General features: G+C 48.6%; 1 protein-coding gene across 7 annotated transcripts in view; it reads left to right on the top strand.

The window, feature by feature from the left end:
* Nucleotides 1-15965, top strand: part of TMEM164 (transmembrane protein 164) — a 153562-nt gene that overhangs the window by 109858 nt on the left and 27739 nt on the right. For all 7 annotated transcript variants that reach the window (XM_045068339.1, XM_045068338.1, XM_045068334.1 and 4 more), the window contains one exon: nucleotides 12747-12825. In XM_045068339.1, the coding sequence (XP_044924274.1) occupies nucleotides 12747-12825 (79 nt within the window). The remainder of the gene's footprint in view (nucleotides 1-12746; nucleotides 12826-15965) is intronic.

The following is a 15965-nucleotide window of genomic DNA, read 5'->3' as shown; positions in this document are numbered from 1 at the left end:
AGACATTAACTAGTGTTCTCCCCCTCCATTTTCCCGAGGCCCACCCTGAGACACAAACAGTGCAAACAGGAATTCATGAAGAGGGCTTGGGGAAATCTGTGTATGTGTTGGAGAAGTGGGAGGACACGAGGTTCTGTATGGAGTGGGTGTTCGTGATGTGACTGGTGATGAAGAGGCCAGTTTGTCATTGGTCTAGTTGGTGTCGAAAGAATCAGACCATTCCCACTTGGGCCTCGTGCCACATTCACTGCATGCAACTGGGGTTGCTCAGTTTCCAAGCTAGGCCAAAGGTCAGCTGCAACTTGGGCCAGAGAGGACAGGCCCTGTCTTGAGAGGAGGGATGGATGCTTTTCCCATGGAGCAAGGTCCAGGTAGCACTGATAGCACATGTGTGGCCTGAGCTGAGCTGTCCCGAGAAAATAATCTCCTCAGACTTGGTCCTGGCGAGGTGTTTTGGTGTACCTCAAGACCCAACTCTAAGTAGCAAAGGTGGGGACCAAGAGAAAAATTCTTTTTCTTCTTGAACCGAATAGGCCGTTAGGCGAGAATTATCATTCCAGATACCTTTGAATTTCACTCCCTCTGTGCTGCATTGGCAGTGTGGAAAGGGAAAAGGAACTGGGAGAGATCTGAGATCTGAGATCCCCACTCTCCAGCCAGGATTGGTGGAGCTCCGCCTTCTCTCGTCTGTTCATCCCATAGAGCACGCTCCCGTCAATCAGTTGCAGTAGGTGGAACAACCACCGCACAACACTGTATCCTGTGACAGCAGCCTCTCCTAGAGAGAGAGCTCCAGGGACCCTATGATGGAGTGCCCAGGGGCCACTCGTGGCTATGTTTGGTCTTCCATTGAGTATTATCAGCAATGGAAGTCTGGGTCTTGTATGGTCCACACAGTCTAGCCTTCTGCAGTGGTATCCTTATTGTTGGGGGCAGTCAGGAGAGCATTCTAATTCTCTTCATGGGTCTGGCCATCTGTCTGTTCTCAGTGCTCTCCTGCCATATCTCTAAATAAGTTGATAGATACCCACTAATCTGTGTGTCTAGTATTGTGCCAAGTTCTAGGAGGTATCAGGAAGTCCATTTAATGAGACTTGAGATCTGGGGGAAGTTATTTGATTGAACCCCCACCCCCTTTTCTTTCTAAACCCACATGGGGTGCCCACACTTGTGGTAATTGTATTTATAATCCTTAACTCCTGGCGGACTCCACCAGTGGTCCGTGCATGGCCTGCTTTAATTTTCTTCATGGGTGTATTTATTCATTTATGTATAACAGAATAAGCCATTGCTACGTGCCCAACCCATGAACCAGCCCCATTAGTAATACAGACGTTTGCTGTGTGTGCTTCCCCGACCTGGCTCCCTTCCTCCTCCCCATCTTGACAGAACCACTAACCTGAATTTTGGTCATTATTGCTTTGCTGTTTTTGAAAGTTTTATCTTTCTCCCTCATATGTACATATGAGTGAATATATACATATATATATATCTACATGAGATATTTAATTTCAGTTGTTCTTTACCCATATAAAAACGGTATTACATTGTACATTTTAGTTGTTTTTTTTTTCTTTTTTTGATCCTCATGAAAATGTTATTATATTGTATATAGTCTTCTGGGATTTGCTTGTTTTCTTCAACATTATATGGCTAAGATTCATCCCTGTTACTGAGTATAACTCTAGTTACGTTTTCATTCGGGCAAATCATTCCGTCCTATGAATAGACCCCAATGTCTTTCTCCATTCTCCTTTAGATGGGCATTTGGTCATTCCTAGTACCTTGCTATCACAAGAAAACCTCTCTATGCCTCAATTTCTTCCTCTTAAAACTGGAGAATAGCAATGGGTGCTACGTCATAAGTGTGTTGGGAAGACGGAAGGAGTTTACAGGTGTGAAGTGCTTTAGTACAGGGCCTGGCTCAGTAGTATATGGTGGGTCAGTGTCTTCATTTGCTTTTGCTCGCACTGTCGTGATGGATACCATAGACTGGATGGCTTAAACAATAGAAACTTGTTTTCTCACAGTTCGGGGGGGGCTAAAAGTCTAAGATCAAGGTGTTGGTAATGTTCATTTCTTCTGAGGGCCTCTCTCTTTTGCTTGTAGATGGTGGTCTTCTTCAGCTGTCTTCCTGTGGTCTTTGCTCTGCGTCTCTGTGTCTTACTTTCCTTTTCCTGGGGGGACAGCAGGCATTAGGCTAGGCCTCACCCATCCGGCCTCATTTTATCTTTACTTCCTCTTGAAAGGCCCTGTCTCCAAAGCCAGTCACATTCTGAGGTACTGGGGGTTAGGACTTCAACATATGAGTTTGGCAGGGGTGGGGACACAACCCCATAAAAGTTAGTAAGCATACACCAATATGAGCACCATTATCTTTCCTTTTCCACCTTGTCCTCCCAATTCCTAAGCCCTAACTCCCCTCCTGACTAATTCCTGCGGCTGTTAGAGGCAGGAGAAGGAAGAATAGCTAGGGGTTATCATTTTCATCTTACATAAAGGGAATAGTTGAGCGAGGCCTTGCAGCATGCACGATGGCTGACTGACCCCAGATTGCCACTTAGTCTAAGTCCTGTTAACAGGCACGCCAGGCTGAGGCAGGCCACTCTGGACTGCTGTATCTCATACCCCAAAAGGCGCTTTCGCAAGTAGTTGGGCCACCAGAGCAGACAGCATTTTTCACGGGTTGAAAATATTTTGTTCTGACATTAGGGAGCTGACCTGAGGCGGCTTCCTGACCACCAGGACTCTGTTCTGCTCTTCTGTGGCCTCTGAGCACCGAGGAGGAAGTCAGGAGCAGCCCTGATGGGATTTGGACTCTGAAACCAAGGATCAGTCTCCCCCCTACCTGTCTCCCCTCTCACCAGTCCCTCTCTCCACATCAGACCATGAGAATAGGATGGAATACCCTGGTTTTGGTCAGGCCGTGGGCAGCTGTCTTTACTGGGGCCGGAGGTGTGTCATAAGGGAAGATACTGGGAGAACAAAGGGTTTTGGCCGGGGTGGGGGAGGGGGGGTCTAAAAAAGACCCTCCCCCCGCTCTCGTTACATTACGTGTTCTTTTCTCTACATGCTCAGATACTCTGAGAGGGAGCTTCGTAGAAGGTAGAAAAATTCACTGTAATCATCCCTAATAGCTGCACGCGTCCTCCTAGCTAAGGATTCCTGCAGTGTAGAGATAAGGAGGCTGTATAACACGAAAGTTCTCCCCTCCCACTCCACAGAGTTCATTGCTGCTAACAGTTCACATTCCTCTTTTGACCTTGTCTTGGACTTTTAAAAACTTATAGCTTCATGCTTAATAAAGGAATATATTCATTTGTCACAAAGCTCCAACTGTACAAGTCTCTCGGATTCAAAGTCCAGGTTTCCCCTATCCCAGTGTCTCCTCCCCAACCCTCTCCCTCTGCCCAGTCCTTTCACTGTGCATTTCACATACACCTAAAAGCACAAATACTCATCAGTCCTTTTTCCTCTACAAAAAGGATCATTCTTTGTACAAGGTAGATTTGCTCAGTTTTTTTTTTTTTAAGACTTATTTATTGATTTGAGAGCGAGAGAGAGAACGAGTGAGAGCAGGGGCAGTGGAAAAGGGAGAGAGTCTTTCGCTGGCTCTGCACTCAACATGGAGCCTGACATGGGGTTTGATCTCACAACCCTCAGATCATGACCTGAACTGAAACCAAGAGTTGGGCGCTCAGTGATTGCACCACCCAGGCGCCCCCAGATTCGCTCAGTTTTACCGATAAATGGTTGTACCTCCCTTTTTTGTAAATGGTTGCATAATTTGCCCTCCACGGTATTTTTTGATGACTTTCCCACTAATGGACAGTTTCCTTTTTTGTTGTTGTGTACTTTTTGTTATTACAAATGACTTTGCATTGAGCATCGTTACACATACGGTTCTGGGTGTGAATACACACATTGCTGTTAATACAAATTCGTAAAAGTGAGTCAAAGTGAATGGGTATTTAAAAATTTGGGTAAATATTGGCCAGTTATTCTCCAAAATGAATGCACCTTGTTTTCCTGTATCTTAGGGTTTCTACCATATTAGGTCGTACAAATTTACCTCAATTAAATTTATTTAAATTTTTAAAATTTCCCAACTTCTTATTGTTGGAATTTTTGTAGCAAAGAGTTGAAATGATAGTTAGTATGGTGAACAATGACATGTGCCCTCCAGCTAGATGTAACAACTAAACATTTCTCCATATTCTGTTTCTATCACAACCTCTTCTTTTTCAAAACAGAGTCACAGACATCCTGACACTTCAGTTCTAAAGACTTTTGCCCCAGCTCCCAAGAATAAAGATAAAGAAGAGCTCTTGTACAACCACAATACTGTGATTGCACTCAAGAAAATTATCCACACTTCTATAATACTGTCTACTTTATCTGATAATCAGTTTATATTGAAATTTCTCCCAATTGGTCCAAGAATGGCTTTAATTCTTTTTTTTTTTTAATCAGGATTCAGTCAGGTTTCAAGATTGCTTTTGACTGTTCTATTTAGTGTTTGTTTGTTTATTTTTTTTTAATCTACAAATGGTCCCCGCTACCTTTTTGCATAGCACTGAAATCCTGATGAATCCGGGCCAGTCTTTTTACAGAGCTTCCACGTTCTGGATTTGCCAGGCTGTCTGCTCATGGCACATTGTTGTTTTTAATGGCAGATTGCTATTTTGTTCCGTGAGTATCTTGTGGTTTATTTTAGGTTGTGGGTATTCCTTTCGCAGCTCCTCTAACAAGTGGCATTTAGTGGCAAGGAGTTTGTGGCACCCGTAGGCCATAGTGCAAGTCTGTGGTCAGTTAATGAAGACAAAGTGTTCCAAAGCCAGACTCAAGTGGCAGGAACATTACCCAAGGCCTCAGTTAAGAGTGGGTCACCTCCTTTCCCCTTCCCTTTCCCCTCTACAGGAGATAGATTCTTGTTTTGGTCCATTCAGCTGCCATAACAAAATAACCACGAGCTGAGTAGCTTCTACAACGGAGAAGTATTTCTCATGGTTCTGGAGGCTGGAAGTCTGAGTGGTTGGGTGAGGGCCCTCTTCTGGACTGCAGGCTTCTTGCTGGGTCCTCACGGGGTAAAAGGGGTGAGGGAGCTCTCTGGGCCCTCTTACAGGGGCCCTGATCCCATTCACAGGGCATCCCCCCTCATGACCTGATCACATCCTAAAGCCCCACCTCCTCAGACCATCACATGGGGGCATGAACTTGGGGAAGAGACACAGCATTCAGACTGTCAGCAATGATCTTGTCTGATTCTCTGACTTCTCTTGGGATTCTGCAATGTGGGGCTGAGCTTAGACCAGGGTCTGCCCTCTGTAACCACCTCTTCCTAATTCTGTACCTTATCATCAACCGTGGATTCTTCTGGTAAGGCCAAATCTCTTGCTGTGTAGCATGGGCTCCGAGGTTGTGAGCTCCCTGGACTTCTTCCACGCCCCTCCCTCATACAGTTATGTTATTCTCACGTCTCGGCCTTCCCTCCTGGTCTCCTGGAGCCCAAGCTAATCCTCTCCCATGCCCCCAGTCCCAGCCCGTGCATGCTGTAGGCCCTCTCACTGTCCAGTGCCTCCTGCTTGTCCTGCTTCTCCGGCTTCTCCCTCTCCACTGGCTCCTTCCCTTAACACCAACAATATGTTCGAGTCTGTCCCATCATTCACAGTTATTTCTCTGTGGTTACTAACCTGGGGTTATGATTTCCATCTCTCTCCACCCACACTCTCTTGTTGAAAGGACCATGGCCCAGGGTTCTGTGAAGTGGAGTGCATAGATGTTCTCGGGAGGCTTAAAGAAAACACTAGCACTTCTCTGCATCTCAGAGTATCATCTTCTTATTTTTCCATGCCAGTGTTTTATAATGTACACGTCTAGATCAAAACATACCGTTAAACATGTATATCATTTGCCTTGCAACTTTCCGGCCTCCCTAAGATGTAGCCCCACATTCCCACTGAGGTGGGCGTTCCTCAGGGTAGCAGGCTGGCCTCAAACTCAAACTCAGCATGAGCCTAGCTGCTTTTCTTAGTCTCCTTCAATCTGCTTCCTTGACTGTAGGCCCCAACGTAAGAGGAAGCCCCAACATCCTGCTGACCATCTAGGCCCTTGGTCCCAGGGTCACCTTTGGCTTCTTTCTTCCTCCTGTCCAATCAGTCAAAGTCTTGGTGATTCAGCTCCCTTACCTTCTCTCACAGCTACCCACCCTCCCTTCTCTTGCTCCCTCCACCTTGAGTTTGATTTAGACCTTCCTGTTGCGGGTCCCCTGTGAGCTAGTGAGCATGACAGGGTGGGGGTGGGTGGGGAGGGGCAGAGGGAGAGAGAGAATCCTAAGCGGACTCCCTACTCAGCAGGGAGCCTGATGCAGGGTTGGATCCCATGACCCTGAGATCATGACCTGAGCCGAAATCAAGAGTCAAGATACACAACCAGCTGAGCTACCCAGGCGCCCCTCTCCCTCACTTGCAGAGAAAACTCAAACCAGATCCCATGCTTGATTTGTAGGTTTTTCCGTGATCATTTGCTGCACTGACCTCATCCCTCTATCCATTCGCCTCCTTGACTAGACCACGCACTCTCATAGGGCGGGGACTGTGTGTTCATCATGGATGTATAGCCAGAGCCAGGAACATTCTCTGCCACCCAGTAGTATCTCAATAAATGTTTTTTTTTCTACTAACTGGATGATAGTAAGAATAGGACTGTCGTAGGTAAGAAGAAGAGAGTGGTATTGACATTCTTTTGAGAAATAAATAAGTCTCCAGGGAAAACTCACCTAGAGATGGGCCCAAAGAATGAATTACATTGGGAAGCTAAAATTTATCTTGGTCATCATCTGACAAATACATCGATGTGTGATTTAGGGCTATGGAACAGGTCCAAACTCCACCATCTCTTGCTAGGGGCTCTTGCTAACGCAGGATGACGAGGTAAAAAGAGCTCCTGCTTTTGACCCAGAGAGGCCTGGCATTAAGTCTTACTGGCTGGAGGGACACCTGAGTGGCTCAGTAGGTTAAGTGTCTGATCTCAGGGTCCTGGGATCGAGTCCTGAATCGGGCTCTCTGCCCAGCGGGGAGCCTGCTCCCCCCCCCCTCTCTCTGCCTGCCTCTCTGTCTACTTGTGGAATTGAAATTTTGCCTTTCTTTACTGCTTACTGGCTGGATTAATGCTGAAGAGGAAGATGGGCCAGCCACTAATGTTGCATACATGCCGTGTGCCAGCGCTGGGCCAAGAACCCTACATGCCTTACCTCACCCAATTTCACCGCAACTTGATGCAATCGGCATCATTATTCCTGTTTTACAAATGAGCCAGGTGAAGCTCAGCAAGACTAAGGGATTGGCCCCAAAGTACAGTGCAACCAAATGATGGAGCTGTCGTTTCAGTCTTAGCAGCCTGACTCTAGACTGCACATATTCGTTTGGAAGTCATCAGTATCCACATGGCCTTTAGAGCCAGGACCTTGGGTAAGATGATCCAGTGAGTGAGAGTAGCTCTAAAAGACAGCCAAGGACTTGGTTCTGGGCCCCTCCAATATGAGGCACAGAAGGAAGATGTAGTAAAGGGGATTGCAAAGGGGAGGCATCGAGGCAGGGGAAGAACAAAACCCCACTCTCTGCTTAGTGAAGCAAGTATTTCAAGGACGAGAGAACGATCACCTGCAGGACCAGTATGTTGTTGACTGCACGAGGTGCCGAAGATCTTCCTGACACCCTGGCATGGGGGTGAAGAAGGGGCGGCTATTTAAAGTTTGTACAAAGAAGTCACCTGGGTGAGGGTGAAGTGGAGCAAGAATTTTTCCTCTCTTCTGATGAGAAAAATTATAATTTATTTGTTTTCTGATGGGAATGATCCAGTAGAAAGAAAAAGGGACGATTGCTGGTGCGATGTCCTTGAGTTGGCAAGAAAAGATTGGATCTAGCATACAAAGGAGGGGACTGGCCTTGGCCCTCAGTGTGGTGGTGGGGGTTTTCTGAAGAGCCATAGAAGAAAAGAAAGAGAAAAGAGAGAGCTGAGGATATGGCGAAGGGACTGATAAGCAAGCATGGAACTGAGGACTGATGGCCAGTCAGGGGTGGTAAAAAGGTGGTGGGATCAGTGGACCAGAGGTGCCAGTGAGGTTGGAAGGTGGATGGGAGGCGGGTGAGTTGGCTAGGTAGGAGGTGGCGGTTGAGAACACACGGGTTTTGACATGGGAGTGTTGCATAGAAATGGCAAGGGAGGCAGGAGGCACTGTCTTCAAGGATGAAGGGGAATGCCTGGGGAGAGGTTCTGTAGGTGACTGCTGCGGGAAGAGTGGTGGGTGGCAGAGGCCAAGAGCAGGAGATTGAAATCAGGGGAGTGGTGAGGAAGGAAGCAGAGAGCATGGTCGTGAAAGCACCAGTGAAGAAGCAGCAGAAGGGAGCAGGCAGGACCCCTCCTGGCCCCCAGGGCACAAGGCAACATGGCAGGCAAACCACCCAGCACTGGAGGGGGCTGTTGGGAGGGCAGCGTTCTCAGAGCGTGAGGGAACCGGGTTTTTGTTAAAGCGAGAAGGTGAAGGAACTGCTAGGAGGACAGTGAGGATAGGATACAGGGGATTTTGCTAATGACGTCTATAGGTTCCAGAGGGTAGGCTGCCAGAGTTTCTAGAATTGAGGGAAGGTGGCTGATGAGGTCAGATTGTGATGGGGGGGGTGGATTAGAATTCAGGTGTTACATGGTGACCTGGGAGTTTGGGGCTTTTTTTTTTTTTTTTAAAGGTTTTATTGATTTGTTTAGAGCACAGCAAATGCACACACAAGTGGCCGGGGAGGTGGGGGTTGCAGAGGAGGAGGAGAGGGAGACATCCAAGCAGGCTCCATGCTGATCATGGAGTCCAACTCAGGGCCCAATCCAACAATCCCGAGATCACAACCTGAGCCAAAACCAGGAGTTGGGTGCTTAACCGACTGAGCCACCCAGGTGCCCAGAGTTTGGGGCTTCTTACAGTGACTTAAGTGACCAGGGATGGAGGGCACGATGGGATTGCTTGTCTCCATGGCAGAGTGCAGTGGTGCGGCTAGCAGGGCTGCTCACTGGGAGAAAGGAGGTCATGCTCTGATCACGGACAGAGTCCATGCCCCTCATGTTTTACGCCGTCTGAGCCCAGCGGCCTGCTGGGGTTTATCAGTCATCTCTTTGGATTTAAAAAATAAAATAAAATAAAGATGTTGACTTGGGTGTGAGAAGGAAGCTAATGACCTATGTGGTTTAAAACACTGTTAGTGGTTTTTGGCTTTCACTTGCGGGGTTATAGGACTTTTGGTCTAAAGCCTCCAGAATCTTCCAGCTAAAAAGGCATCAGGATAGTTATGTTGGAGTAGCATTCCAGATGTGAGTTCTGTAGAGCAGAAATGAATCAGCAAAGTGGAACTTCTATGGAGGGAAGTATAGCACTTTCCAGATCGTGTTTGTGAAATGAGGAAAAGAAGATGGGGGAGGCTCTGTGAGAAAGTTCTGGGGAACTCAGGACAGATCCAGTGTTCAGTAAAGAAAGCTACCCATGTCCTTCAATGCCGAATGTCCTTTAATGCCATCCTTGCCCCGTCTCTTCCTTGTTTTGTTTTGTTTTGTTTTTTAAATATTTTATTTATTTGAGAGACCGAGAGAGTGTGCTCGAGTTGGGGGAAGGGCAGAGGGAAAAAGAATTTGAAATAGACTCCATGCTGAGCACAGAGCCTGCCATGGGGCTCGCTCCCACCACTCTGAGATCATGACCTGAGCTGAAACCCATACTTGTACACTCTCCTGACTGAGCCACCCAGGCGCCCTGCCCGGTTTCTTCTTTGGATGTCATTTCACAGCATTGTGCCTCAGTTTCCTTATCTGTCAAATGGGAATGACCATTGTTCTTGCTACATAGAGACTTGTAATAGTTAAGTGAGACAGTGCATGTAAGATTGCGTAGCCCCACACATGGCACATAAGTATATAGTAAGTATTAAGAAATGACGAGGGGTTATTTTCTTGTTCCCATTTCACTCCCTTCTTCCTGCCTCTTGGGTGTTTTCTTCTTATGCTGCCCCTTTCTCTTTCATCTCCTCCCTGCCTTCCACTCCCTGTTGCCCTCCCCTGCCACACACACATACCCTCCTTGGCCTCTATCTTCTTTCTCCTCTTTGGCCGGAGCTGTCGCCAGGGCCCACACCTCGTTTTATGCTCTCCGTGACCTCCTGAGGTGGGGAACTCTTGGAATAGGGGGTGAGCTGGCCCTCTGAGGAAGGAAAATGTTTTCTGGAGGCCACCGTAAGATTTGTCACCAGGGTGCCTACAGAGCCTCAGAGGGCTAGTGACATGCGTCTCGGGAGCTGAGGGGCCTGTGTGGTCGGCCAGGCCAGGCCATGGCATGATGTGGGCTCACAGTGGGCTCACAGTGGGCCAGCGCAGGCCACGGAGGTGAGAAGCATGTGCACAGGGAGGGGCTGGGCCCAGTTCCCATGTGGAAGGTTACCACACCCCCACTGATCACAGCAGTGTCAGGCTTTTTGAGTAGAGGAGAGAGCGGGGCAGGGGTAGTGCAGGATGATCCTGTAAACTCGAGAGCCAGACTGCCTGGGGTAGGATCCTGGCTCTGTTACCACATGAGCTGGGTAGACTTGGTCAGCAAAACTTTCTGTGCCTCAGTTTCTCATATCTGGAGATGACTAGAAGTTACAAGGACTGGGTGACTTGATAGTGAAGAAAGTGCTTACTTGTTCCAGACACATGAGTATTGTATGCATGTTTGTTATATTAAAAATTAAAAATTGAGATACCTAGATGGCTCAGTCAGTTAAGAATCTGCCTTCAGCGCAGGTCATGATCCCAGAGTCCTGGGATCAAGCCCCACATCAGGCTTCTTGCTCAGCGGGGAGCCTGCTTCTCCCTCTGCCTGCCACCGCTCCCCCTGCTTGTGCTCTCTCTCTGACAAATGAATAAAATCTTTAAAAAAAAAAAAAGGATCGACCTCTAAAAGTTAAAAAAAAATTACAATAATCTGAGAACAGTGTAACCATTTTCATTTTACTGCTGCCAGAAGAGGCGGAGAGGTGACGTGGCTTGCCAGAGTGAATCCACCAGGCTATTGAGGGCATAGCGAAATCTAGTCCATTATCAGTCCTTTTCTAGTGATTCCAGCACAGTCCACAGAGCCCAGTAGAACCTCATCTCTTTTTTGGAGATTTCACATCCCTCTGTGAGCCTAAAATAGTAGTTGGGCCTCGTCTGGATCCGCGGGAAATTTTCCTTCTGCGTGGGCTTTTATTTTCAAGGGCCAGAGCCAGTGTCTCTGTTCAGGGTCCACAGGCGTCCCAGCCCCCATTCTGGGCGCTCTGCCATCCTTGGGTTCCAGCCCTTGGCACAAGGCAGGCTTGGGCTGTCATTAGCACACAGTCTGGGTTCTGTGCTTGCCTTGTAGGGAACAGGGAGGCAGCTGACCCTTCCCCCGGGGTGTCCTTGTCTCTCTGGGCTTCCCTTTAGAGGCGCGTGTGCGTGCGTGCGTGCGTGCGTGTGTGTGCGTGCGTGTGTGTGTGTGTGTGTGTGTGTATTGTGGGCTGTGGAAGCCCCAGAGGCCAGGCCTTGTGCCAGCTGCTGAAGTTGTTTTTTTCCCCCTCCTCTAGAATTGAGTTAGCCATCCAGCTTGTTCCCATTCCTTTGCCCTCTGCCAAACTCTGTAGCGCGGACCGTGTGCCAGGTGGAAACCATGCTCTGCTTTGAGAACCTGGAGCTTCCATTTTGAGAGAGGTGGAAAGCAGCAGTGAGCGAGCCCGCCCGTCCCGGGGCGGGAGGGTGGGGATGCTCTCTCTGGCAAGCCATTGTCAGAATCGGCCCAGCTGCTTGGTCTTCACCCAAAAGGAGGGCTAACTCTGGACTGACCCCAGATATCCAGCAGGGAAGCTCTTTATACTTGGATCTAGACCAGGCCAGACCTAGCAATTACTTTTTTTTTTTTTTTTAACCTGGAAAATGGGAGTAAGAAATCCTACTCCATGCATTCTTCCTATCAGCCAAGGAATAAGCTTTTATTTTTTTATTTTTTTTAAAGATTTATTTTATTTATTTGACAGACAGAGATCACAAGTAGGCAGAGAGGCAGGCAGAGAGAGAGAGAGAGAGGGAAGCAGGCTTCCTGCGGAGCAGAGAGCCCGATGCGCGGCTCGATCCCAGGACCCTGAGATCATGACCCGAGCCGAAGGCAGCAGCCCAAACCACTGAGCAACCCAGGCGCCCCAGGAATAAGCTTTTAAACTGTTCGCTGCCTCCTCCCCAGGAGCAAGGAGGGACTTCAGGTTGTGTTTGTTCGAGTATATCCCGCAGAGTACTGAGTGGTCGTGAACAAAAAGGCACAGGCTCACTAAGGTTCGGAAACACTAGATAGACCATGGTAAGCTGGTTTTGTAGTTGCAGAGACCACCCAGATCCTAAGTCTACCGCGAGGATACATGGTGGCTCTCCGGGGTACCTGGTCTGTGTGACATTTCTTCCGTTGTAACCAGCTTTCTTTGTGGAACATTCTGCAAGCACTATCTCTGCCAAAGACGTTTTGGAAGATGCCAGCCTAGGTCCTAAGTGTCTGTCCCTTCCATTCTTTTTTTCCCTCATGGTAAAGGGAAGTGAGCCCCTGACTCACTGCGGGGGGAGGGGGTCATGATGCGGGTCCCAAAGAGCAAGGATGTTCAACTTGAGAAGCTATTGACGTGAGTACTTCCTGCTCTGAAACACCTCTCCTCCTCCTGTCCTTCTAGCTCCCCTTCGAATTGGAGATTTACTACATTCAGCATGTTATGCTCTACGTGGTGCCCATCTACCTGCTTTGGAAAGGAGGTAAGGCCAGCAAAGCACACCTTCGTGCCCCTGTCACACCTCGCCGCTCCCTTCTGTTTGGGGGAATCACAGGGTATTGGGTGCCTACCAGGATCTTGGGCTGCTGCCTGGCTGGGTGTCTGTAGGATGTCTTCTGCCACTCACCAGGGGGTGGGGAGATGGGCATGGATAAGGCCTGCAAAGAGTCCTAGGGGGATTTCCAGAACCATCCTTTGTGGATGAGCACGGTGCCACTGATTGTGTGTCCTAGGGTCTAGGCCTTAGGCTCGTTGTCTGTGGTGGCATTGGGCTTACATGGAGCCTCCCTATACCCACATACTTTGTTGCTCACTCACGCTGTGCCTTCCCCCTGCCTCAGTGTGCAGCGTGGAGTAGGAGAGGCGGAAGCCCCTTGGCCCTCTCAAAAGAGGGACCGTATGCCCTTGCTCATTATATCCATCCTCTCAGAACCAAAGAAGATATTGAGAGTGGCAAGAAATTCAGGGACTGTGGGGTTATAGGATGGAGAGAAGCAGGTAAGAGAACAAGGATTACCTTGTAAAATAAACCATTGACCTTGATTGCGTCACAAGGGAGAGACGACCAACTTGGTTGAGACAGCCTAGGAAAGTTGACTGAACTCTTTGTGACCTCACAGTGACCCTTAAAGTATCCCTTCCTTCCTCTGTCATGTGGTAGATGGAAGGGGAGTTCCCATCCCTTCTAGAAGAGTTGTGAGAGCCCTCCCTCTCGAGGCTCTCACCTTCCTCAAAGGCCCTATACCTGGAAGGCATCCCCTTTTAGTCTCAGCTACTAGCCTCTCTGTGTTAGTTGCTGGGGCTTTTCCGGGAGACCAAACCCCCCCACCTCAATTCAAGCAGCAAGGACTTCCTTTCTACACGTTAAAAATGATATGCAGCTACGCGGGCCTTTGGGGCCACTGGAGGACAGTTTCGAAGTCGTGCTTCCTCTAACTCAGGAATCCTGGCAAATCTCGAGAACTTCTGGCCTAAGCTAGCCTCAAGGACCAGTCAGCCTCAAGACACAGTGAAGAATGGGCACAGTTGCTCCCCTCGGAGTCTCGTGCTGGTGGAGAGGCTGGCCCCCTGTGCCCTGGTTTCTGTCAATGTCTTGGGATTTGTCTTCTTTGAGGCTGTTTTTATGCTGTGCAGCCACTTGGGGTCTCACCAAGTCAGCACTTCCTTTTAATTTGCTCTCAATGCACTATTCCCCCGTGTAAGCTCTAAGGAAAGTCTCAGTAGCCAGGAGCCCTGGGCCATTTTTCAGGTCTGTCCCCTGTGGCGCAGGAAACAGCTTCCTAATACTATTTCAGTCTTAGGGTTACACTCATTCTGACTAGAAGCAGGCAGGCAGCTGTCTCAGAGCCCCAGAACCAACCCCCCTTTCTGGGGCCTGTGAGTCAAGTTCTGGCCAAAGGTGCTCTGAGGTGCCCACAACAAACTGTTAGGTAGCTGAGCTGACTATTCTGACCTGGCAAATACCAAGTAGGCATCACCACTACCCCCCTCCACCCCCTGCACAAAAAAACCCTACAGTCTGGGAAGCTGCAGCTTCTAGAAGTGATAGATGCCAATGCAGCCTTCTGTTGGATCTGTTGTTGCACCGTTTGGGGGGAACCGAGCAGAAGAAGTAGGGATTCCAAGGCCTCATTCCAATTTATTTCTCACTGTTAGTGATTCTTTCCTCTCTCCTCTGCTGCCTCTAACAACTCTAACAGTAATTATAACCATGGTGAACACCAACTTTTTGAGTTTCCTGTGTGTGAGATGCTTTGCTAGACCTGTTTTGTGTGTTCTGTCATCATCACCAGCCCTGGTGGAAAATGCCCCTTCTACAGAGGAGAAAACTGGGGATCAGAAATGCTAGGTATCTTGCTCCCGGCCTTAAGTAGCAGAGCCAGGATTCAAAACCTGGCCTATATTTCCCTCTTAGATGAGCACTTTCCCCCCACACACCTTGTTGTCCTAAAAGGCAGGTGTCTGTCTCCTAACCACATCCGGTCAGGGGGTCTCCCCTCCAGCCAGCTGCCCCCACAGCATATTCATTGAACACCTACTATGTGCCCAGCATTTGCACTAGGGAATCAGAGATGCCCCAATGCAGGGAGTTCCCGTCTAGGGGGGGAAGAGAGCATTGTATTTGTACTACGTCGGCGTTAAGTGCAACAGAGGGCACTGGGGGAACATAATCCGATTTATTCTTCACCATTTCTGGGCTCTTGTGATGCCTCTGCTTCCTTTCTGGCTCTTTGCTGTCATCTGCTGTTCGCTTGGGGGAAATTATGCTCTCTTCACGAAAAGGCTAGGTTTCCTAAGGCTGATTTCACCTTTGCTCCTGAGCCTTGGACCTGGGCCTTGTAGAGGGCAAATCCATCTGGAGTGAGCAGGGGCAAGAAGATTCCCTATCAATCAAAACAGCTGAGGGGTTGGGGGATTCACTTTCCTAGAAGTTGTGTAATTTTCCAGAAATAACTGAGTTCCAAGTGTCTATCCAAGGCAAGACAGCTGTCCTGTAGATACCGCCCACGGCCAGGAGCCCTGTTTCCCTGAAAGGCAAGGTCCCGCCGCTTTCTCTGGCTTCTGGGTAGCTGGCTGGTGCTCAGGACGGAGCCCGTCCCTCCTTTACTTCTGTGGTCCTTTGTTACTTCTGTGGTCCTTTGGCACTGCTGTAGGAAACAGGACATCCTTTCTCCCCCACTGTTCTATTCTTCCTCCAGCTTGCCTCTTGGTTTCTGTTTCCTTTTCTCCCAACTCCTTACCTTTGGCTCTCTGGAGATACTGTTGATCAGGAACAATGTGCAGCTTAGGAATGGAGTCCCCTCCCCACGGCACAGCCCTAATACCCATGCACAACTTTTGACTCCCCCCAGACTTAAATCCTTAATAGCTTCCAAGAAGCCTTGACCAAGAAGCCTTACCAGTAAGAAAAACTGTCTCTTAGCACCTAGTTTGTATGCCCCATGTATTAGGTACTATATTCCTGCAACAAAATAAGCTGGAGAAAAGAAAACGTTCTGAAGAAAATCATAAGGAAGAGCAGACACATTTATGATACTTTGCTGCATCTGCCAGAAAAAAGTCCTCATCTCAGTGGACCTGCCACGTTCAAACCCGTGGTGTTCAAGGGTCAACCATATGTAT

The sequence above is a fragment of the Mustela putorius genome, unplaced genomic scaffold (assembly GCF_011764305.1).
Source record: "Mustela putorius furo isolate JIRA1106 unplaced genomic scaffold, ASM1176430v1.1 tig00003901_pilon_pilon_pilon, whole genome shotgun sequence".
Classification (NCBI taxonomy): Eukaryota; Metazoa; Chordata; class Mammalia; order Carnivora; family Mustelidae; genus Mustela; species Mustela putorius.
This window is presented reverse-complemented; position numbering and strand designations above follow the sequence as displayed.